At 37.1% G+C, this 24,570-nt stretch overlaps 1 protein-coding gene and 1 pseudogene across 5 annotated transcripts in view; one reads left to right on the top strand and one right to left on the bottom strand.

The window, feature by feature from the left end:
* CANX (calnexin) overlaps positions 1–24,570 on the bottom strand; it is a 58,639-nt gene that overhangs the window by 6,186 nt on the left and 27,883 nt on the right. For 3 of the 4 annotated variants that reach the window (XM_081136868.1, XM_081136867.1, XM_081136866.1), the window contains exons 2-11: positions 12,174–12,350; positions 11,824–11,897; positions 11,057–11,115; positions 10,451–10,592; positions 9,909–9,990; positions 8,882–9,074; positions 6,580–6,769; positions 3,644–3,757; positions 2,142–2,298; positions 460–675 (exon numbers count right to left, since the gene is read on the bottom strand). In XM_081136868.1, coding sequence (XP_080992994.1) covers positions 460–675; positions 2,142–2,298; positions 3,644–3,757; positions 6,580–6,769; positions 8,882–9,074; positions 9,909–9,990; positions 10,451–10,592; positions 11,057–11,115; positions 11,824–11,897; positions 12,174–12,347 — 1,401 coding nt within the window. In that variant the 5' untranslated portion in view covers positions 12,348–12,350. The remainder of the gene's footprint in view (positions 1–459; positions 676–2,141; positions 2,299–3,643; positions 3,758–6,579; positions 6,770–8,881; positions 9,075–9,908; positions 9,991–10,450; positions 10,593–11,056; positions 11,116–11,823; positions 11,898–12,173; positions 12,351–24,570) is intronic. The other variant, XM_081136869.1, reaches the window with a different exon arrangement.
* On the top strand, positions 2,884–3,337 carry LOC308557000 (large ribosomal subunit protein P1 pseudogene; annotated as a pseudogene). The gene has a single exon. The product of its transcript is annotated as a large ribosomal subunit protein P1 pseudogene (transcript).

Below are 24,570 nucleotides of genomic sequence, written 5' to 3' on the forward strand. Positions count from 1 at the left end.
AGGTGATTTCCCTTTCACAGGTATGAAAGCTGGCTTCTTAATCACCAGCTAAAGACTTAATTTCAGGAACCAGTGAATGAAGAATTTCTTGATCTTAATGCCCCTGGCTCTCTAATTCACAGCTCAGCCATATGACGAATTCTTTGAAAATTCCACATATTGGGTAAACCAACACTCAACATTTAAAAGAGTGCATTAAAATACACCCTGAATGGCAATTCTGTTAAATATATTTTAACACAATAAAAAAATCCTACACATAACACAAATAGATTATAAAGTCACTGCATTAGACTAAAGCAATCATGTCCAAAAACACCATATTTTGTCTTTAGTAGGCATAAGATCACTTTTTATGCCAATATTTCCAAACAAGGGAAAAGGCAAACCATAGATGATAGGTTTGTGCAAAAGTAGCAATTGCAGATATAAATGCACAAGAAACAAGCAAGCACAAACCTCAGCAGCTCCATCAGCAGCTTTCTTCAGACCCCATCCATCACTGGCCCAATCATCAACTACTCTTCGATCACCACAAATGATAAAGTTGTCAAAGAAAATGTCTGAGGTCATGGACCACAGTTCCAAACCAATAGCACTAAAAGGAGTCATTTTGAAAGGTTCTAGATCTTCAAAGAAATCTGGATTTGGTATTTTCCTGGGTTTCCAGATTCCCTAGAGAAAAATATTTTAAAAAATCATTTCAGATAATGATCAACTCAAATTTACGGTGACTCTAAATAAGAATTAAGATGAATTCTGCATGATAAATGGAGCTAAGTGCTGACTTTGTGAAACTTAACTGAGTAACAGAAAGAAAATAAATGATACTGATGTTTTACACTCTGCCTCTAAGACATCTGAACTTCAACTACTTTCAATTTCTTTTATTTTTATTATTATTATTATATAAGTTTTAGGTGTACAACATAATTTGACAAATGTATTCACTACCAAGCAGTCACCCCGAAAGGCCTAATTACAACCCCTCACCATAGAATTGACCCCTTCACCTCTTTCTCCCCTCCCCCCCAACTACTTTTAATTTCTATTATACACAACATTCATCTAAACCAACACCTCACTGTGCCTGGCACATTCCAAAAGCCTCCACTCTCATCAACTAGTTTGCTAGCAGGAGTGGGAGCCTATGTTGGTACAGACTTCTTTAGTGGTGATTTAAAATGTAAATGATCTTCAACCAGCAATTTCACTTCTAAGTAACTACCTAGAGAAATAGTTACTACGTACACTAAGACATGCATAAGGATGATTACAGCATCAAGGATTCAAAAAAAAAAAGGCAATCCACCTAAATGGCCATCAACAGAACAGCCAAAGTGTATTTTTTTAAAGGGAAATTTTTAACTAATCTTATTGCCTGCACAATCAAAAATACCTACATCTTACATTTTAAAGTGTGACAAAGTGAAAATTAATGATTACAAATAATTTGACTAGAATAGAAACACAAGTGAGACCAGGGTCTGAGTGATTACATGCCCACAGTAAACGTGAAGCTTTAATAATGTCACTATCCGATTCTTATCATCTCATTTGAATTTCAGTCTTTTTCCAGTTGATAATACTGAGCTCAAGCAAGGAGCTGACTTGTGGTTGGGAATAACTCCTATCCCAGTCCTCTCTCCACCCCACCACAGACTACCAATCTGTATCTACTGCTGCAGCACCCCCTGCCACATGATAGAAGGGTACCCAAATAGCAAGTTTTCCATTTGTCTTTTCTTTGTTTTTAAACATAAGTTACAAAGCAATTATGAAAGCTCTTCTTTTCAGTTTCTAGCTTTATCTTTTCAACATTGAACACATTAAGTTCTCTCTCAATTTATGAAGTTAACTTTGTACTTCTATTGCTTGAAAATAGTGATCAACCTGGCAGCCTCGCTACAGACAAAACTTGTATCTGAACACAACCAGATCAATGAAGCACATTAAGAGGCACACACCTTTCCCTGGCTGGTCTGGCTCAGTTGATTAGGGCATCATCCCATGCACCAAGGTTGCCGGCTCAATCCCCGGCAGGGAGGTACCCGATTGATGTTTCTCTCTACTCCCCCCACCCCTAAAATCAGTAAAACATATCCTCAGGTGAGGATTAAAAAAGAGAGAGAAACACAGACCTGGTAGTTAGGGTTGTCAATCATGGGGGGCTTCCATTTGCCCTTATAATTAGGGTTATCAATCATAGGTCGCTGCCAGACGCCACACCCAGGGGCCGACTCACACTTAGGGTTGGCAATCTGAGGAGCCTCCCATTCTCCATCCATATCTTCATCCCTGTGGAGAAATAAACCAATTACAAATGGGGACTGTGAAGCAGGACTATGAACTGCCACCCCAGGGCTCCCCTGAAATCCCATAGGAATGCTTTCACAGTGTCACACTATAGAGCACCATGCTGTTTCAACATTTCTAGTAACCACGGTTTCTCATGAGGGGTGTGTAAAAGATATAAAAAAATAATTAAATCGCCCTGGCCAGTGTTGCTCAGTGGTTAGAGCTTTGGCCCCCACACCGAAGGGTCCGATTCCCGATCAAGGCATGTACTTGTGTTGCAGGTTTGCTCCCCGCCCCCTGGTCAGGGATTGTGTGGGAGGTAATCAGTTGATGTGTTTCACATCAATGTTTCTCTCTCCTCCCCTCCCCTCCACTCTTTGAAAAGCAATGGAAAAAATATTCTCCGGTGAGGATTAACAAAAAATAAAATAAAATAATAATTAAACCTATTGAGCTCTACACTTAAGTTTGGGCACTCAGCTGTCTTTAAGTATAAACTTCTACTTCGATAAAAAAAACAGGTAATTGCCCTTTTCCCCAGCTGCCGGTAAGGTGCTCGGTTCTTCCGAGGAAGCTAAGGCCGTGTTGGGGTGAGGCCCTCACTTCATCTGGCGACTAGCACCACTCCCGGCAGCACCCGCCCACCACTCGCCCACACCATGGCTTGGGTCTCAGAGCTCGCCTGTATCTACTTGGCCCTTATCCTGCACAACGATGAGGTGACGGTGACGGAGGATAAGATCAATGCCCTCATTAAAGCAGCTGGTGTAAATGTTGAACCTTTCTGGCCAGGCTTGTTTGCAAAGGCTCTGGCCAATGTCACATTGGGAGCCTCATCTGCAATGTAGGGGCTGGTGGACCTGCCCCAGCAGCTACTGCTGCACCAGCAGGAGGTCCTGCCCCCTCCACCGCTGCTGCACCAGCTGAGGAGAAGAAAGTGGAAGCAAAGAAAGAAGAATCTGAGGAGTCTGATGATGACATGGGCTTTGGTCTTTTTGACTAAACCTTTTGTAACACATTCAATAAAAGGCTAATCTCTGTTAAAACAAAACAAACAAAACAAAACAAAACAAAACAAAACGAAAACACAGGTAATTAAGCTCAGCCAGCGTGGCTCAGCGGTTGAGCATCAACCTATGATCCAGGAGATCATGGTTTGATTCCCGGTCAGGGCACAGGCCTGAATTTCGGGCTCGGTCCCCAGTAGGGGGCGTGTGGGAGGCAGCGGATCAATGACACTCTCATCATTCTATCTCTCCCTCTCCCTTCCTCTGAAATTAATAAAGACATATTTAAAAAATTTTTTTTAAAAAGAAGGTAATTAAAAATTAACTGAAGCTTTTACCAATCCTCTGGCTTTTCCGCATCTGGATCAGCTACATATTCGGGCTCATCATCTAACCAGCCTTCAGGCTTTGTGGCTTCTTCATCGGGAATTTTAGCAGGGGCATCTTCATCCCTTAAACACAAAAGCAAAAGCCAATTATGACAACAATGGCCAGAGAATCACAATGTGGTCCCCTTTGTGAATCTGAAGCAGGGCAATCTAAAAATATTTAGGTCTTATTTAATCTCAAAACTTAAAATTTTTCTAGAAATTATTTGCAAATCACATATCTGATAAGGGCCTAGTCTCCAGAATATATCAAGAACTCTTACAGTAATGAAAAGACAACCCCATTAAAAAAATGGCAAAAATTTTAAACATATACAAATGGCCAATAAGCACACAATAAAGATGTTCAACATCATTAGCCATCAGGGAAATGCAAACAAAACCCATAATAAGATACCACTTCACAGCCACAAGGATGGCTATAATAAAAAAGACTGACAAAAACAAGTGTTGGTGAGACTGTGGAGAAAGTAAAACCCACATACATTGCTGGTGAAAAAGCAAAATGGTGCAGTGCTTTGGAAAATAGTTTGACAATTCCTCAAAAAAGAGTTACCATATGACCTAGCAATTCCTCTCCTAAGTATATATTAAAGAGAAATAAAAATGTATATCCACCCAAAAACCTATACAAGGATGTCCATAGATGCATTAGTCATAATCCATAGCCAAAAAGGGAAAACAACCTAAATCTCAATCAACTAAGATATGGATAAATAAAATTGGTATTATCTATACTATGGAACATTATTCAGTAATAAAAAGAAATGAAGCACTGATACATGCTCCAAAATGGATGACCCTTGACAACATTATGGTAAGTTAAAGAAGCCAGCACAAAAGGTCACGTATTTTATTATTCTATGGCCAGAATGGGCAAAGCCATAGAGACAGTAGGGAATGTTGTCTGGCCGGCGTGGCTCAGCAGCTGAGTATCGATTATGATCCAGGAGATCACGGTTTGATTCCCGGTTGGGGCACATGCCTGGGTTGTGGGCTCGATTCCCAGTGGGGGGCATGCAGGAGGGAGCCTATCAATGATTCTCTCATCATTGATGTTTCTCTCTCTCTCTCTCTCTCTCTCCCTGAAATCAATAAAGACATATTTAAAAATAATAATAAAGTAGGGAATGTAGAAATAGGGAGTAACTGCTTATTGGGGATGGATTTCTTCGGGATGATAAAATGCTTCTGGAATTAGATAGTGGTGATGGTGGCACATACTAAACAGCTAAACTGTACAATTTAAAAGGGTAGATTTGTCCTGGCCAGTGTGACTCGGTTGGAGCGTCGTCCCACAAACGAAAAGGTCTCGGGTTTAATTCCCGGTCAGGGCACATACCCAGGTTGCAGGTTCAATCTCCAGTCAGGGTACGTACAGGAGGCAACCAATGTTTCTCTCTCACATGGATGTGTCTCTTTCTTTCTCCCTCTTCCCTCCTCTATTTCTAAAATCAGTAAAAAACATATCCTTGGATGAGGATTAAAAAAATAGTAAATTTTTTTTTTAAAGCCAGGCCTAGAGCATCATCCTGTGCACTGAAAGGTTTGCTGGTTCGATTCTGGGTCAAGCGTGTATGGGAGGCAAATGATCGATGTTTTTCTTTCTCTCTCTCCCTCTCTCTCTCTGAGCATGTCCTTGGGTGAGGATTAAAAAATAAAAGTGAATAAATAAAAGGGTTGATTTTAGTGTGTTAATTATACCTCAGTTACTTCTAAAATAAAAGTTCGCCGAGAAGTACCAACTTTCAGTTTCATGCAGTTGCTGAAAGATGGTGTCACTTTAGTTGGTAAGCAAAGACATCATCCATCCTTGATCATATTTTTGAACTATGCTTAGTTTTAAATGAATTGTGAGAGAACCTGAATTTGTACAACATTCAGCTGACACTTATAAGCAGAACACTCACACCCTCTTCTCCAAAATAAAACAGATAAGGAATATAATATTAACAACAAGGCTGAGTCCAAATCTAATGTTTACCAAATACATAAGAAAACTTGGAATTTACACCAGTGCAGCAAAAGTCCAGGAACCCATACCTTAATTTAAGGGAGGAAAAACACCAACTGTAATTTCACAGCTAAGCTTAAGGGGAGACTTTTACAAATGGAAGATCAGCTTTATTATTTCTCTTTGTTCCCTTTCTGACATTTCCAAAAGCCAGTTTTCATTTCTCATCACTCTCTAGTTTGTACCCTACACAAAAGGCCATATATACTCAACTTCCCTCATACGTGTTGAGCTCACTCCTGCTCTACTTCTACCCATGATGTGCTTCTTTAACCAGGAATATCATTTCCTATCTTTACCACTTAGTTAATTCTTACTCCTCTTTCAAGTCTCAATTTGATTGGCACTGCTCCAAGGAACCACCCTGAATTAGGTATACCTGGTGTTCTGGGTCACCAAGTAACACCTACTATTAGACCACTCACCATATGCATCCCAATTTCATTTACCTGCTGAACTGGGAGCTGTGTGGGCAGCTCATGTCCTTGTGGCTTTGTATTCCACTGCCCAGCACAAAGCACAGATCTCTTTTGTTTTATTTAAATAGAAAAAAGATTATTTTTCAAATTAAAATTTAAAATCGGAGGACTCAAGCTTTCATTGTGAATTCCCAGAAGCATTTGATAGGCCAAGCCAAGAGAACTGAGGTTTTGACAAAAAGTAACCTTGTCAGCACAAAAAAAAACTCATCCATTTCAGAGTTTTGTGGTTTGTAAAATGGTATAAGGCCCCCTTTCAGCTACAGTAGTCTATGTTTTCCTTATCATTTTAATTGTATCATAGATTATTAAAATTATCAGATCTAAACTAACATTCATTTGTTCAAGCCACGTGGAATATACAAAATGCTCCACTGCACTCAAAGACTCACCAGTCATCTGGTTTGACAGCATCAGGATCTGGTATTTTCGGCCTTTCATCCCAATCCTCAGGTTTCCGGTCTTCTGGGTCCTCAATTTCACGTGAAGGATTTACAGGAGGAGTCATGTCATTTAGGAGATTTCCACTGTTCACAAGAGATTGGTCCACTAATATTTCAAAACTATTATCTGGATTCAAGACTAAAAAAAATTAAATGCAATTTTAAAAAGTTAACTAACCACTCATTATTCTCAAGCTCTCTTTACCACAACTGAAAAGATCACATAACAGAAAGCAGAAGCATGAAGTAAAGACCTCAGGCAACAAAGTCAGAACATGATCTTGGGGCCCTGGGCAAGTTAATCCTTTTGTAAATCAGAAAAGCTAGTTCCTCAGATTTTTTGTAATTAAAACAGATGATATATACAATTGAAAACACCACCATGGCTGGTTTGGCTGAGTGGATAGAGCATTGGCCCATCGAATGAAGGGTCCTGGGTTCAATTCCAGCCAAGGGCACGTACTTCAGCTGCAGGTTCCATTCCCGGCCCTGGTCGGGGCGAGTGCAGGAGGCGACCAATCAATGTCTCTCTCACACTGATGTTTCTCTCTCTCTCCCTTCCACTCTCTCTGAAAAGCAATGGGAAAAATACTCTTGAATGAGGATTAAAAAATAATTTAAAACACCAAAAGACTTCATTTATGGACATTAAAACATTAAAAAACAACAACAACAAAAAAAAGGTAGATAAATTAACACAATATTGGTCTGACACAAATGGCTACACACCAGTCAATAGGCAAATGAGTTTATTATAACCACCCCCAGTAAAGGTCCATTGCCTCACTTGACTTGGTATCACCACCATCAAGGTTACCCAAACCTTTTATTTATTAAGCCATATATCTACTCGTGACTGTACTTTTGGAGTCCAATGGAGAATTTAAAAAACCCCACAATTTTAAATCGATAAATCTTTCTTTTTTAAAAAAATCTTCACCCAAGGATATTTTTTCCATTGCTTTTCCGCGTGGGGGAAGATAGAAACATCAATGTGAGAGAGACACATCAGCTGGTTGCCTCCCACATGCGCCCTAACCAGGGCCAGGGATCAAGCCTGCAACTGAGGTATGCATCCTTGGTTGGAATCAAACCCAGTATCTTCAGTCTGCGGGCCAACACTCTAACCACTGAGCCAAAACAAGCAGGATCATAAAGGTTTCTTAAGTGTCATTACACTTCAAGCCTGCATCTCACACCTGCATGTCTAATTGGCAACTGACCGGGTCACAGCACATCCAGAATACTATGGAAGACAATGGTGTACTATGCTCCTGTTCCCAAAGATAACTAAGTTAACAATGTTATCAATGATATGTAGTCTCATGGAAAGATTCCTGCACTTTTGTGAAGTTAAGAGAGCAAGTGCAACATAGGTTACTTTCAATAAAAATTTTTTATCTGTGCTTATTATACACATACATGTGTTTATTCACAAATGGTCAATACATATCACAATCTTGTTATTTCAGATAATTCTAAATGTCTTCTTTATTTCTTCTGAATTTCTATATATCTGAATATGTATTACTTTTGAAATAAAGAGAAAAGGTTATTATATTCTTTAAGAAAAGAGGCATGTGTATATGTGATCTCAAATGAGGGGGAAAGCTTCATTAAAATAAACATCCCATTCTAATATCCAAATGATTAAATTCAATTGTTCAGGTGTTGGAGCATCCAAGCAAATTTCAACTAAAAGATAATTTGAAAACACTGAGCATACATATATTTCTATTATATGTTCTATTACTTAACATTTTATCAACAAGAAAATAAACAAAAGGGTGGAAGTGAGGGCATTAGCAAAGGAGTTCCTTATGGGACATAAAAGCTTATTCTCAACCCTGCCCAGCTGGCGTGCGTCAGTGGTTGAGCACCAACCTATGATTCAGGAGATCGCAGTTCGATTCTCAATCAGGGCACATGCCCAGGTTACAGGCTTGATCCCCAGTGGGGGGCGTGCAGGAGGCAGCTGATCAATGACCCTCATTTATGTTTCTCTCTCTCTCTCTCCCTCTCCCTCCCTCTCTCTGAAATTGGTAAAAACATATTAATTTAAAAAAACCCTAATTGTCAATTCAAACTATGGAAAAGAAGCTTCTTACTGTGCTGAAATATTAAGTTCATTTCACTTCTAAGTAACTAAGTCAATAGAGACTCTTGCCTGCAGGCTTAGGTCTTCTCTAGTTATATAATGAATGACAAATCTGTAGTGCCATAAAACCCCCAAATTAATGGTCTTTCTTACTTAATGTATAAAGGTGTGTTTTCTTATCAGTAAAATAGGTCTTCAGATCTGCATCTGGCCTCTTAGCGTGCTTTTCTTCGTATACACCCGTTTTGGGGTTTTTGTGACGGAAGATGAAGTGCAATTTATAGTCTTCTCCACATTTATCGGGACCAAACATGATTGTATAAGGGGTCTTGTCATGGAACTGGTCCTTCAGAAACAAAAATGGATTATTTTAAGTAAATCAAAGTGTTAAAGCAACTTTTCAAAAGTGTGATATTTCTTCTTATAAAATCCCAAATAAATTAGTGTCACATTAAAAGAAAAGCTGAATATGTGACAGCATGGAAGGACCTAGAGGGTATTATGCTAAGTGAAATTAAGTCAGACAGAGAAACACTTATCATGATTCCACTTACATGTGGAATCTAAAGAACAAAAACAAACAAAACAAAAACAGACTCATTGATACAGAGAACAAACTAATGGTTGCCAGACGGAAGGCGGTTTAGGGAGTTGGGTGAAAAAGGTAAAGGGATTAAGTACAAATTGGTAGTTACAAAACAGTCACAGGGATGTAAAGTATAGCACTGGGAACATAGGCAATAATACTGTAATAACTTTGTATGGTATCAGGTGAGTACTAGACTTATTGGGAGGGATTCAATTTGAAAATTCTATAAATGTCTAACCACTATGCAGTGCACCTGAAACTAATAAATAATAATGAATATCAACTAAAATAAAAAAATTAAAGAAAGAAAAAAGTTGATTCACTTATGAGGTTCATATATATACCAGTGAATGGAATAAACAGAAATTATCAGGAAATTTTACATGAAAATATTATGGAAGTGCTTAAGGACAACAAAGCAATGCATGTACCTAGATAGTTACTGCTTCTTTCATAAAACAAACACATTTGTTAAAACTAAAAATTACACAGAACACAAACCAGGGATAAGACGGAACAGTTTTGAAATTAACATTTCAAATCTTGAAAGATAATTATGGGTGGTCACATAAAGAAACAGGAAGTACCTACCAAGTTGAGATCTGGGCTTTTGGAAAGCAGTTTCACATAGGCACCACCACATTCTATTCCATTTTGGAAATTAACTTCATACCTAATATAAGAGAGAAAAGCAGAAAACCATATGGCATTCTGAAATATCAAATTTCCTATTTATTACCCCTTTCCCCATCTTGGTCTCATGTTTTATCATAGGTCATATGTTTATCCTTAGGAAAGATTTCATCTTGTATTGCTTTGAATGGCTTCCCAATTCCCTCAAAATAAATAAGTAAAATAAAATAAAAGCTTAATGCAGATTCCCAGTAGATACTTTTTGCAAAATCCAGAAGTTGATTTGTGATTAGGAGGAAGAATCGCCAGTTTCTTTCAAAATAATTTATTGGGCAGGAAAATAACATTACATTACAGGATGCTTAAATACACTCAAAAATCCCTATTGTAACATATAGTAATTCTCTTAATTTTTTTTTGTAGAGTAATAGTTTTAGAATATCATGTCTTCTGAGATCACCCTTCCTAGAAAGCGTCTATCAAAAAAGTGTCTCACTTACTGAACAATGAGAGGCTTGGTATCAAACAGGAAGGGCTTGTTCAGTTTAGCAGAGATGGCATGATGCTTGGCCCGAGACATCAATACGAGTCCTTTGTCGCCTGGAAGCTTTGTTTCCTTCATTTCATCTACCTCCCATTTTCCTATAAGACACATAAAAAAGTTCCACTCCTTAACTTACCTTTGAAGGTCCTTTAAATAGTAGCAAACAAAACTCCAAGTTGTGCAAGTATGTCTATCATACCAACATATTTTAACACATTTCATTTACCTATAAAAGCTGGCCTATTAAAATTATACATACATATATGAACATATTAGAATGTTTTTTAAAAACCTGTAGCATATTAATTTTATCAATGCTTAAAAAAGGCCTTTCATTTCCAACATGCGACACCACAGGTGATAAATTATCAAATTACCTTTCCATTTTATGGTGTGAAACAAACAGTTCTAACATATAATGGAACACACAAAGATAGCAAAACCTCTGAGGAAAAAAATTTTTTAAATGCATACATACCCCTTTTAAACTAGTCTTAAGAGATAGCATGGAAACACTTCAAACCTTAATCTGCTATTATACTTAAATCAAATGCACTCTCACCATCATATTTGGCAATTTCATCATCAGTATCATCTTTCTTGGCTTTGGATAAAATCCACCTGTAATTAAGACAAACCCCAAAATTAAGGTCCAAATGATAGTTGACCTGTGAAAAGAAACAATGTAAATACTAATAAAAGCAGGATCTATCCAGCTCTTTCTATCTAGCCCACTTAACCATTCTACTTTTAAATCTGTCACGTAAGTAGTGATAATATATTGTACTCAATTCACAAACCTGTAAGAAAAAGTACCAAATCCATGAAATAATTCCACTTTCTTTAAAACTCAAGAGAAAAAAAATTTCCTCAATCAAAGAACAAAATATAGAGCGGAAGAGGAGAGAGAAAGGGAAGGGAGAACCACAGTTCTAAGAGACTATTTTCCTAAATGGGCATGAACAATAGGGATATAAAATAGCTATTGCCATTTCACTATATGTAAGATGCTATTCTAAAAGGAATCCACTAGCCCTAGCCTGGTAGCTCAGTTGGTTGGAGCATTGTCCCAAGATGGTGGGTTCAATTCCCAATCAGGACACATACCCCAGCTGGGAGTTGATCCTAGGCCAGGGTGTGCACCGGAGAGGCAACCGATTGATGTTTTTCTCTCACATAGATGTCTCTCTGTCTCTCTCTCCCCCTTTCTCTCTCTAAAGTCAATTAAAAGCATATACTCGGTTAAGGAAAAGAAAATAAATAAGTAGGAATTCACTATTCCCCTATTTACATGTTTACCTCAGATTCTTTCCCCTAAGAAACACTTACCCAGACAGAGTTCCTCTGTCAAAGGAATCAGCAAAATACACTTCCCCTGTTGGAACTGGAGCTTTGTAGGTGACCTGCGTCAAATATAAAAATAAATTAAGAATTGAAATTTTCAACATTCCTTTCTTAGTAGGATTTATTGTCTTGGTTTGCTTTCAATTACAGCAAAACTCTGCTAGCTGGCCCTTGAATTCAATTCATGTAATTTATCTTTGGCAAGGTATAACAAAGGCTGCCAGAGAGATCAGTATTTTAGCAGATTAGCTTTCCCTTTGAAAAGTATCCAAATTTACCTTAGCCATTTGATTATCTCAAAGAGGTAAAACAAAGATTCAAAGATCACTTCAAACCTTTGGAGACTGAGGAGTGCTGGTCTCTGGTTTCGTTTTTGAGTCTTCTACCTCTTCAATGACATCATCGAGGTCATCCTCAATATCAATCACATCATCGTCATGGCCCTCATGAGCCTGAATGACAGCAATTCCAAGGACTAGTAACACACACAGCAACCACTTCTCTCCCATGATCTACATATAACAAGAGTAAAGTAAGTTAAATGTATTGCCTCCTTTTAACACTTCCAAAACACAACTAAAAGGAACTTTATAATGAATATTTCATTTTACAGATAAAGTAAGCCCAGAGAGAGTCAGGGGTTGTCCTAAAATTAGTTAGTTTAAAAGATTCAATTTCAAGAAAATTTCAAAATAAAACTCAAAGATAAACAATTGACCTAAAAAACAAAAACCAAACAAAAAAATCAATTGTCAATCATGTTGGCTTCACAGAGCTAGAATGTTCAAATACAATTTCAAATTAACCTCTTGCATCTGTAAAAAGCCTGACAAATGATAAAAGCCCCTTTCCTGTATTATTTTACTAGTACTATTAAAACATTATAATGAAATGGTAACAAAGGAACTAACTAGCCACCCATTAAATACTTAATATAGACACTGCTGCTGTTCTTCAAAGATCATCAAGTGTATATAAATATAGTTTTAAATTAGTGTTTGAAGACAACAAAAAAATATTGAACCAAGGACCAGCGACTTTTATCTCTTATTTTCTAAACACGTACATGCCTTGTGTATTGTATTAGACTGTCAGTGGTCCTCTTTCCAAGGACCACAGATCCAGACATAAAAAGGTGAGCCACATGGATGCACAAAAAGATGTGGCAGTATGTAGTATAGAGTTTCAATTCTGCAAGATAAAAAAGTTCTATAACTAGATGGAGGTAATGGGTGCACAATAATGTGAATGTACCTAAAGCCACCGAATTGTACACTTCATAATGGTTAAGATGGCAAATAAGAAAACTGCCCTTGTTGGGTAGCTCGGTTGGTCAGAGTGTTGTCCTGATATGCCAAAGTTGTGGGTTTGATCCCAGGTCAGGGCAAATACAAGAATCAACCAATGAATGCATAAATAAGTAGAACAACAAATCCCCTCCCCCCATAAAATTAACCAATCAATCAACCTAATCAATAATTTTTTAAAAAAGAAAAAAAACTGAGCTTAATTCTTTTGGTCTCCTGTTTACAATGGAGGCCTTTATTTCTCAGGTAAAATCCAAAACAAAAACAAAGAAAGAACTGAAATAAAGGGCTCTTTCATAAACTCCAATGGCCCCAATTAACAATCATGGCTGCCATTTGACCAAATAAGTATCCAGGAAAAAAAAGTAAATCAAATTATTCTAGTGCTGAATTTAATGCCAAATTCCTTATAAACACTAACCCTTTGAAGTGAGTAAACTAGACTAGACTTTCATATATCATTTGGTGGCATTTCTTTTATTTAACGTATCTTGGGACTATGTTCACAAAATGAAAAAGGTAAAGTTCACTGGATTCCTAAACACTTAGCATTTAGCAGTGCAGAAAATAAAAGTGCTAAATAAAGTCATCCATAACCTTTCCTAGGACTGGTATTAGTTTTTAGAAGAAACTTTCAATGTCAACATTCTGCTATGGTTTCTTATATACTTAAAAAAATATCAGTAATCTTTTCTTCACTGGAAAAACCTCTAATCTCTGCTGTCAAAATGATACACACTGCATAGCAATATGGCTTTGTTTATTTACAACTACAACGGGTTCTCTAAAACTACACAGACAGTCAACACTTTTATCTAAATCAACTCTACACAACTTTCAGGTTCTCTCAGAGGAACAGTGCTATAAACGGTGGTTGGAGCCCTGGCCAGGTGCCTCAGTAGGTTGGAGTGCTGACCCATACACCAAAAGGTTGTGGGTTTAGTTCCTGGTCGAGGCATCTACAGGAGGCAAATCAATCGATGGTTCTCTCTCACATCACTATTTCTCTCTCTCGCCCATCCGGGCGTGGCTCAGAGGTTGAGCATTGACCTAGGATCCAGGAGATCAGGGTTCAATTCCGGGTCAGGGCACATGCCCGGGTTGCGGGCTGCAGCCAATAACTCTCTCATCATTGGTGTTTCTATCTCTCTCTCCCTTACTCTCTCTGAAATCAATAAAGATATATTTCTCTCTCTCTCTCTCAGAAAATCAATAAAACATATCCTCTGGTGAGGATTAAAAGTAACAATAATTTAAAAAATAATTTTTTTAAATGGTGGTTGAATTCCCAGGGATAAGCTACAAAACTAAATTAGCCTAAAACAATATATGGTTACAACTTTTTAAGTAAGACAAAATGTGGTAAGACCAGTAGTAACTCAATAAAACACAAAACTAATGGATTAATTAGGACTAAGTACTGCAGCTGGAACACTGTTGCTCAAAGAAAAGCTAATCAGAGAGATGGTCTAGTAGGCTAACTACTTACCTTTAATAAAAGTAGGACTGATTATTTTCTCAATAATTCTTAATTTGTTGATGTATTGTTATTATGGACTGAATCTTGTTTCCCTAAAATTCAATGTTACTATATATTTGAAGGTAGCATTTTCAAGGAAGGTAGGATTTTTAAGTTTAAAAGAGATCATAAAGGTGGGGCCCTAATCCAGGAAGACTGGTGTCCACATAAGAGGAGTGCTTGTGCACAGAAGCAAGTCCACCTGAGGCTACAGTGAGATGGCAGCTCTCTGCTAATCACGGACAAAATCCTCACCAGAAAATCACCCTGCCAACACCTTGACCTTGTACTTCCAGCCTCCAGAACTGTGAGAAAATAAATCTCAAGTGTTTAAATCTCAATGGTTACATCTGGTATTCTGTTACGGCAGCATGAGCAGATTAATACAATTGTCCTTAGGTTTTCAAGTATAATGTTGTAGGGCAGTGTATCACAAAAAATGGGAAAGTAGTATGCTGGGCCTCATCCCAGGTGGGTTTGGGCTGGGTTTCACCTTCCTAACAAATTCCAGGGATGGATGCTGAGGCTGCTGGCTCAGGAATCACACTTTGAGAACTACTGCTTAGGATTTATAATAACCCATTTGTGTTTTATTTTCCAGTTTATAAAGCACTTTCACATGTTTCATGTAAGCCTCTCATGAGGTATTACTCTCATTTTATTTTCCATACTAGGAACTTAGTGAAATTAAAATACCTTACTCATTATCACAACTAATACCTGCGAGTCAGACTCCAAATCCTGTATTACTATCACACTAGACTGAATGTTACTATGTAGCTGAATACTGAGGAGGTGTGCCAGAGACAAAGGGCAGGAAGACTAGTCAGGAAGAGCCCTAACCACAGTGATCTGGAATAGGGGCTTCAGGCAGGGTTTAGTGAGGGAGGGTGCAACTGCACAAAACCTAGCGCAGGTCGATGGACCAAGGAACCTGGGGGAAGACATCCACTTGGGGGAGTCAGAATGGCCTCATTTGAAAGGAAACAGTATTCAGGTGGCCCTGTCAGGAACACATAGGAAGACTCCAGCAAACTTCAGGAAATACACTTCTGTGTGCAAATACTCATCTGTTACTTTCACATTATTCTGAGGGTTGTTTAAGCTATGAGGAATCTTTGCCAAACCATGACAAATTGGTTCTCATAGATGTGCACTTGTAAGCCTTAGCCACTACTGGCTTTACTATGCTGTTTTAGTAACTGGAATTTGCCAAAACTCCCAAGAAAATCCTGCAGTAAATAGGTCTAGTTCCAAGAGCCACTATTAAACCATCTTAAATGTCCTAAGTGTTGTTAGAGACCTGTCCACACTTACAGTTGAAGACTGTATTTTGAGATGACCTGATTCTCTGCTTTGTTACTGAAAATGTGACATTATCAAGAAACAAAATCTCCCCTCACTTCAGTCCTCCTACCCACACTCCTTATATCAAGTAGAGTCCTTTTAAAAGGTAGCATTTATTGAGCAGGAATATAAAAAGGATACTGCACTACTATGCTTACTAGAAGAAAACACAACATTTAGCTGATCTTGGGTTTGACAATGAGCTTTTAATACAACATCAAAAGCTAGATACATAAAAGTATTAGATTTTATTATTATTATTATTATTTTAAACATATCTTTACTGATTTCAGAGAGAGGAAAGGAGAGGGAGAGAGAGAGATAGAAACATCAATGATGAGTCATTGATCGAGCCCACAACCTGGGCATATGCCCTGACTGGGAATCGAACCCCGATCGCCTGGATCCCAGGTCGACGCTCAACCGCTGAGGCACACCTGGCCGGGCTTAGATTTTATTAAAATTAAAAATCTCAATGCTGTGAAAGACACATAAGAATTAAAAGACAAATCAGCCCTGGCCAGTTTTGCCCAGTGGTTAGTGTTGGCCTGCAGACTGAAGGGTCCCGGGTTCGATTCTGGCCAAGGGCGTGTACCTGGGTTGCAGGCTTGGCCCTGTTCAGGCAACCAATTGATGTGTCTCTCTCACATCAATGTTTCTCTCTCTCTTCCCCGCCCTCCACTCTCTCTGAAAAGCAATGGAAAAAATATCCTCCGGTGAGGATTAAAAAAGAAAAAGAAAAAACAAGACAAATCAGACCAGGAGAAAACATTTGCAAAATAAAATACATATCTGATAACAGACTGGTTTACACAAAGAACTCATACTCAACAATAAAAAAACAAACCACTCAATTAAAAAATGGGCAAAAGATATGAACAGATACCTCACCAAAGAAGATACTCAGACGGCAAATGAGCACGGAATAAGATACTCAACACTACCTGCCATTACATAATCGCAAATTAAAACAATATACCACCACACACCTGTTACATGGCTAAAAACAAACAAACAAAACCAGCAAGGATATAAAGCAAGACAAATTCTCATTTCATTGCTGGTGAAAATGCAAAATAGTACAGCAACTTTGGAAGATAAAGTTGGCAATTTATGTTTATGATTTATATCATATGATTTGGCAATCGCAATCCTAGGCACTTACCCACCTGATAAGAAAGCTTACAAATGCACAAAATCCTGTGTGCAAATGTTTACAGCAGCTTTACCCATACCCAAAACTTGAAGAAACCCAACATTCTTCAATAGGCCAATAAATAAACTAGAACACTCACACAATGGAATATTGTTCAGCAATGAAAAGAAATGAGCTATCAAGCCATAAAAAGACCGAGATGAATCTTAAATGCATATTGCTAAGTGAAAAAAGCCCATCTGAAAAGGCAACATGCTGTATAATTCCAATTATATGACATTCTGAAAAAGGCAAACTCTACATAAAGTAAAGAAAATTAGTGGTTGCTAAAGGTTTGGGGGGTTGTTGAATAGGTAAACAGTGAAACTATTCTGTATGCTGTATGTAATTATGGATACATGACACTATGCATTTGTTAAAACGCATAAAACTTTACAGCACAAAGAGCAAATCTTAATGTATGAAAAATTTTACAAATCATCTAGGTCGAGTGATCCAAGGATAGCATGCAGGGCGTAACGAAACAATCTAATGTATTATATATATATGTGAAACAACTTCGATCAAGAAGGTGAAGGGAAAAGAGACTGAGCAAAGTCACTCTGGAAGTGAGTGCAGTCTATAAAACTAGCCTGTACAAAAAGCACTTTTCTTAGTTGGTAAATTGTTTCTCACAGGTGTGCAGATTAACAATTTGGATGCCGCTACACATGTATATTGGAGCTGAATAATGAAGTAAAGGAATGGTGGATGGTGGGAGCCACTGTAAAAGAGGTCAGAATAATCCACATGGTAATGGGTAGGAGTTGGGAGACATCAGCATGATCTTATGTTTAGCTTAATATAGAGATCACATACAGAAACATTTACAGACATGTGCATAAATACCACTTAATCTACACACATATATTTCCTTGTTCTGTCAGCTGAGAGGGCCTAGAAGAAACTACACCCCAGTAGCAATAAATACACCTAGTACCAAATCTTGGTTTCTAGTATCATTTCCAACAAAAAGAAACAGCTCTTTGAAGAAATGACTGATGCTAGTATTAGAGCAGAAAATACACAAAACGAGCCCAGAGCACTTTGTAGTATGAGAAAGGAAAGAAGTGTTAAAAAAAAGATAACAAAAAAACAAAACGAAAAAACCCCACAATAATGGGGTTGTCTGAAAGGAACACAAGAAAGATCTCCCAAAGGCCAAAGCTGGAACAGAAGCAACAAAATAAGTGGTATTAGATTATGCCCCAAAGTATAAAATAAATTCCCATGAATCTATACTGATACAAATGATGACAGAATAAATAAAGGGGAGAGGAGAGACAAACTTCCCATGCAGAAATATTACAAGTAATGTATGTAAATACTCTATCTCAGGAAGCATAACTCCCCTCTCCTTCATTTGTCACTATGTGAACTACACATAGTGACTTCCTTCCAAACAGGACAGACAGCGTGGAAAGGAGAAAAAACCCAGAAACTTTATAGTAGAGAAACCTGGCAAACACACCCCAGCCAGGATCAAGGTGAACATCAACAGTGATAGGTCATGTTGATAGTATGTGCCCTTGATGTGATGAAAACAGTACTTTGACCTCTGTGGTCTTCCTCCCAAAAATCTATATCCCCAGTCTAATCATGAGAAAAACATCAGCAAGTCCCAACAGAGGAATATTCTACAAAATAACCTGACCAGTCGTCCTCAAAAATGTCAGTCATCAAAAACAAGGAAAGCCTAAAAACCTGTTGCAGCCAAGAGGAGCCTAAGGAGACATGACTAAATGTAATGTGGATCCTTGGAACAGAAAAAGGACAGTGGGTAAAAACAAAGGAAATCTGAATTAAATATGGACGTTAGTTAATAATTATGTATCAATATTGGTTCACTAATTGTAATAAATGTACTATACTAATAAGTTAATAATAGGGGAAACTGGTTGTGGATTATATGGGAATCCTCTGTACTATCTTTATAATTTTTCTATACATTTAAAACTGCTCTAAAATTAGTTTATGTTTTAAGAGGATTTCATAAGTTTGTCCATTTTTAAGTCTTCATTTGTCTTTACATTTATAGAATCATAAGCAGAGAGCATACTTCTCTGTTGTCACCCAGTTTCTAAAATTATCAATAGGAAATATACCTTTAAACTGAACAGCACTTTCCTGCAGTAAGAAACATTTGCCACATTTCCTATGTCTTCTACTTCACAGTTCATGCTAACTAAAATATATTAGCTCCTCTAAGGGTAAGGTTTCTTGCATTCTGAATGCTATAGCACAGTTTCCCCCTTACTTTTATTTATTTTATTATTTTATCTTTATTATTTTCTTTAAGCACTTCATTTTCTCTTTCTCTAATTTTTATCATTGCAAGATTATTACTTTAAACTCTACAGCAGAGTCCCTTTGAGCTAAGTTGCAAATGCTGGGTGGATGTATAACTCATAACTAGGTGACCCAATGCTATATAACTGTCTCACTAAATTTCTGTCTTGGTAAAATCACAAATTACTGTACTACAGGCATGGGCCTCTAGGAGAGCCAGCAATTAAAAATCAAAACCAAGTATGCAACAGAGTTACACAGATGTCAAATTATAATCTTGTACACCTGAAAATGATGTTATTAACCAATGTTATCCCAATAAATTTAATTTTAAAAATTAATTATATTTTAATGAAACATGGACATTAGTTAATAATAATGTTTCAATATTGGTTCATTAATTGTAAGAAATGGATCATGATGTGAGATGTTAACAGGAGAAACTGAATGTTAAGGGAGTATAGGGGAATTCTGTGTATTATCTTCACAATTTTTCTGTAAATTTAAAACTCTTCTAAAATTAAAAAAACAAACCTTTGTAACATGTTTAAAAAAACACACCACAAACATGAAAATCTTTTAACATCTATGAGTCTACTGATGTGGGCAACTTTTCTCAAAAACACCCTTAAGTTATATGCAAATGTGTTTTCTGTGACTGCCTTATGATATCCCTGATGTAAGCAAAGACTAAGTTAATAAAACCAATTCTATGGGGTCAACACTAGATGGTCCAAGTTCCTATTGCAACTGATCTAGAACTTGCCCTAAAAATAAAACTTACACTATCTAAGTTCTAGAGAAATGAACAGTCTGCGTATCCTTCAAATACTCATCCATAAATCTCTCAACTGGGCTTTTGATAAAAGCTGAGTGTCAGAGTTCAAGACTGTTTTCTGGTAGTCACAAGTTTGAACTGTGAGAATTCTGTGTTACAAAGGAGTAAAAGGAGAGCCTGGCCAGTGTGGATCAACTGGTTGAGTGTCATACCATGTGCCAACAGGTCACAGGTTTGATTCCTGATCAGGGCACATGCCCAGATTTCAGGCTCGATCTCCAGTTGGGGGGCAAAGAAGGTAGCAGATCAATGTTTCTCTCTTTTTCTCCCTCTCCCTACCTCTCCCTCTAAAATCAATAAAAACATATTTAAACAAATCAAAACAAAAACAAAGGAGAAAAAGCATCTGATGCCTCATCAGAGAGCCTGGCATGTTTTAGACACTAAATTAATGTTTGCTGACAGTTCAATTCAATGTCATGAATGCCAACTAGATATCATTTTCTTAAAAATTGGTTTCTAACCTTCATGAGCTCAATCTACATAGCATATACATAAAGTCCAGAAACAAAAACTTTTTTTTTTATAGATTAAAGGTGACCGTGATGACAGTGTGCATATTTGCCCATGTTTTCAAACTTTATGAATATACTATAAATCAAGGTTCTATAAATCAAGGTTTTTTTGAGTTTTTTCACCAATATAAAAATAAACTCACATTATAACCTATCTTTTATCAACTTGCAAAACAATGCATGTAGGTTTGGTAGTACCTAAGACTTGCTAGTAACTTCCTTCTATAAAAAACAATGCCAAAAAAGTAAAAATTTGAGAAATGAATTACTAACATAGATAAAGCTGCACAGAACTATGTACACACAAGGGCATGTGAGACCTGGTAAAATCTGAGTTAAGATCTGCAGATTGTACCAATATCAAGTTTCCGCTTTTGCTACTGTACTATAGTTATGTAAGATGCTACCTTTGGGGGAAGCTGGGTGATGGTTACAGGGACGTCTCTGTAATATTTTTGCAACTTCTTGCGGGTCTGTGATTATTTCAAAATTAACAGCTTAAAAAAGTATTACTGAATCACTGAAGATAGTTCTTTAAACTTGCTCAAAGTTGTCTAGACACCAGCTTTAAACTGACCTGGTCCTCTAAAGCACAAAACTACAGCCCTGGCCGGTGTGGCTCAGTGGTTAGAGAGTCAGCCCATGGGGTTGGATTCCCTGTCAAGGGCATGTACCTAGGTTGCAGGCTCCATCCCAGTCGGGTACATGCAAGAGGCAACCAATCGATGTCTCTCACATCGATGTTTTTCTCTCTCTCTAAAAAAAAAAACAACAATGGAAAAAATATCCTCAGGTGAGGATTAAAGCACAAAACTACAAAGTAAAACTCAGAAATATAAACGGATTATAAATTTGAATTTGATGAGGTAAAGTCTTTCTCCTCTTCTTTCAGTTATTTATGGCTTTGTTTTTAGTAATCAAATATAATTATCTACCTATATCCAAATCAGAGAATCTCTACCCTCTGGGATCACATGGACAAATATATACACAAAACCAAGAAAACAGGAGCCAAATACACGCACATTTATAAAATACATTATATAAACACTTTCTGACTTGCTTCCCAATTTCCCAAGGACAGAGCAAAAAGCCCAGCTCTCAAAATCTCAGGGTCAGGAGGATTCTTCAAGAGCATCTCATCTACTCACTTTTAATATTTCAATCCACTCTTAACTCTTAAAAGAGTGAATTTACCTTGAATATGAGAGATGGAAGTTTCCTATTTTAAAACTAGTGATTCAGAAAATTAATTCTTCATACACATGGCAATACAGTGTGTGTGGTGGTATAACCTGTCCCATCAGAGAAACCAGGGTTCCAGACTCTCTTGCTCCTTTCTAGCCTTGCTCAGTTTACTAAACTTCTAGGAGTCTTTTGTCCCCATGTTATAGATGTCTAACTCAAAGGCTTGCTGTGAAAATATAAAAAGATAATACAAAGTTCATCAGAGTCCAGTACTTTATAGGTATACCCAAATACACAAAGTGCAACCACAAAGTACAACCACAGTGAATATATTTTCAATTCTCATATGGGACCAAAAGGTCTAATATGCCTGCCTACTCCTACAAAGTATTTCAATAAAGGCGAATGATTTTACATAACAAGATAAACTTTATATGATTTCTTCGTTAACTGTTCCTTGCAATTTTGCATATACAATTTTAACATTTGGATATGGAAATGTCCATGTTTATCCATGATTTTTTTTTTCTCTGCTATCACCAATTACTTTATGAATTCTCCAAAATTTAATTTATTTTTGGTTAATGATAATTCTGTTCTCAGCATACTTTCTAAAAAAATCCATATTATTTTACTATACACATTTAATGATTGATGTGCATGAGACTTTGAACACAAAATATTCTATTTAACAGAAACAAATACATTCCACATCAAATTTTAGCAAACAATTTCAGACAACAATTTAGATCAACTTTAGGAATGGGCAAACACTAAAGAAATATTAAATTTGCAACCCTTCAAAGGCAGACAAAGGCAGAAGCTTTATCCTCAATAAGGGTCCCTTACTGAAGCGACCTATTTGAAAAATCATAATTCTATTAAAGAAAGATCTTTAAAAAAAAAATGGAGGCTCAAATTATTTTTAAGTTTATTAAATTTAAATTTTTATACTTTATCTTTTCAAGTTGTCTACTTCTATATCTATTTTTTTGAGATGTTGGTCTATGGTTTTCTTTTCTTGTAAAGTATCTGTCTGGCTTTGGTATTAGGGTAATACTTTGCCTCATAAAATGGGGAAGTGCTCTCCCCTTTTCTATTTTTGGGAAGAATTCGTGTTTTCTTCCCTAAGTATTTGGTAGAATCACAAGTGAAGCCATTTGGTTCTGGGCTTTTCTTCGTGAAACTTTGTTTCTTAAAATAAATTAGGAAATATCAACTCTAATTCCTTTAATCAACAAGTTAAAAAAAGAGGATCAGAAATCCCAGGGATTATTTTATTGTCTCTTAACCAGTTTGAGAAAGTTCCTTTCTATGCCTGGTTGTTGAGTGTTTCTATCATGAAAGGGTTTTCAATTTTGTTTAACTGTGTCTATTGAGACGATCACGTGGTTTCTGCCCTTTATTAATGTGGTATATGACATTAATTATTGTATGTTGAACCAACCTTGAATTCATGGGAAAAATCCCAGTTGGTCATGGTGAATAAATCCTTTTTGTATGTTGCTGGATTCTGTTGGCTAGCATTGAGTATTTTTGCATCTGCTTTCATAAGATACATGGGTCTATGTTTTTCTTTTCTTGTATACTATTTGTCTGGTTTCGGTAATTAGGGCTTCATAAAATGAGTTGAAAAGTGTTCTCTCCTATTTGTTTGGAAGAGTTTGTGAAGTATTGGTGTTAATTCTTCTGTTAATATTTAGTGAAATTCACCAGTGAAGCCATTTGGTTCTAGGCTTTTCTTTATGGGACTTAAGTCTCTTAAAAGTAGTTAGTGTCTGGCCAGGCGTGGCTCAGCGGTTGAGCATCGACCTAGGATTGAGGCGATCGGGGTTCGATTCCCAGTCAGGGCACATGCCTGGATTGCGGGCTTGAGGCAGCCAATCAATGACTCTCTCATCATTGATGTTTCTCTCTCTCTCTCCCTCTCCATTCCTCTGTCTGAAATCAATAAAGATCTATTAAAAAAAAAAGATAGTAAACTCCAACTCTAATTCTTTTAATCTATGAGAAATTAAAAAAGAGGAATAGAAGAAATTACCTAGCTAATGTTATTGGTTGTTTTTTTAAAAAAAGTTGATTTTTAAAAAGGCAGTGTGCAATAAAAGTTAAGGCAGTCTTTCATGGAAGCTACCCATTCATCTTTTTTAATTTTAAGTCTTATTGGGCTTTGATACATTAGGTTGTTTAACTTAATCATCACAAGGAACCCCAGGATGCTCTATTATTCCCATTTGACACAGAAGGAATTTAAGACTAAGAGAAGTTACACGAACTTGTCCAAGGTCACAGTTAGACATATACGGTAGTGTTATGAGCAGGAACTCAAAGAGACACCATAATCCTTCATCAGCTATTTAATAACTTGGCATACTGGGTGAATTACCTAGCTCAGGGCCTGTTTCATCTCTAAAATGAGAATAACATCATGATCTACTTCTTAGGGCTGTTGTACAAAACACATGCTAAGTGTTTATGACTGTGCCTGGCTTACAGTATGTGCTCAACATCAGCAGTGAGTTCTATTACTAGCT

The sequence above is a fragment of the Miniopterus schreibersii genome, assembly GCF_964146895.1.
Source record: "Miniopterus schreibersii genome assembly, chromosome: 4".
Classification (NCBI taxonomy): domain Eukaryota; kingdom Metazoa; phylum Chordata; class Mammalia; order Chiroptera; family Miniopteridae; genus Miniopterus; species Miniopterus schreibersii.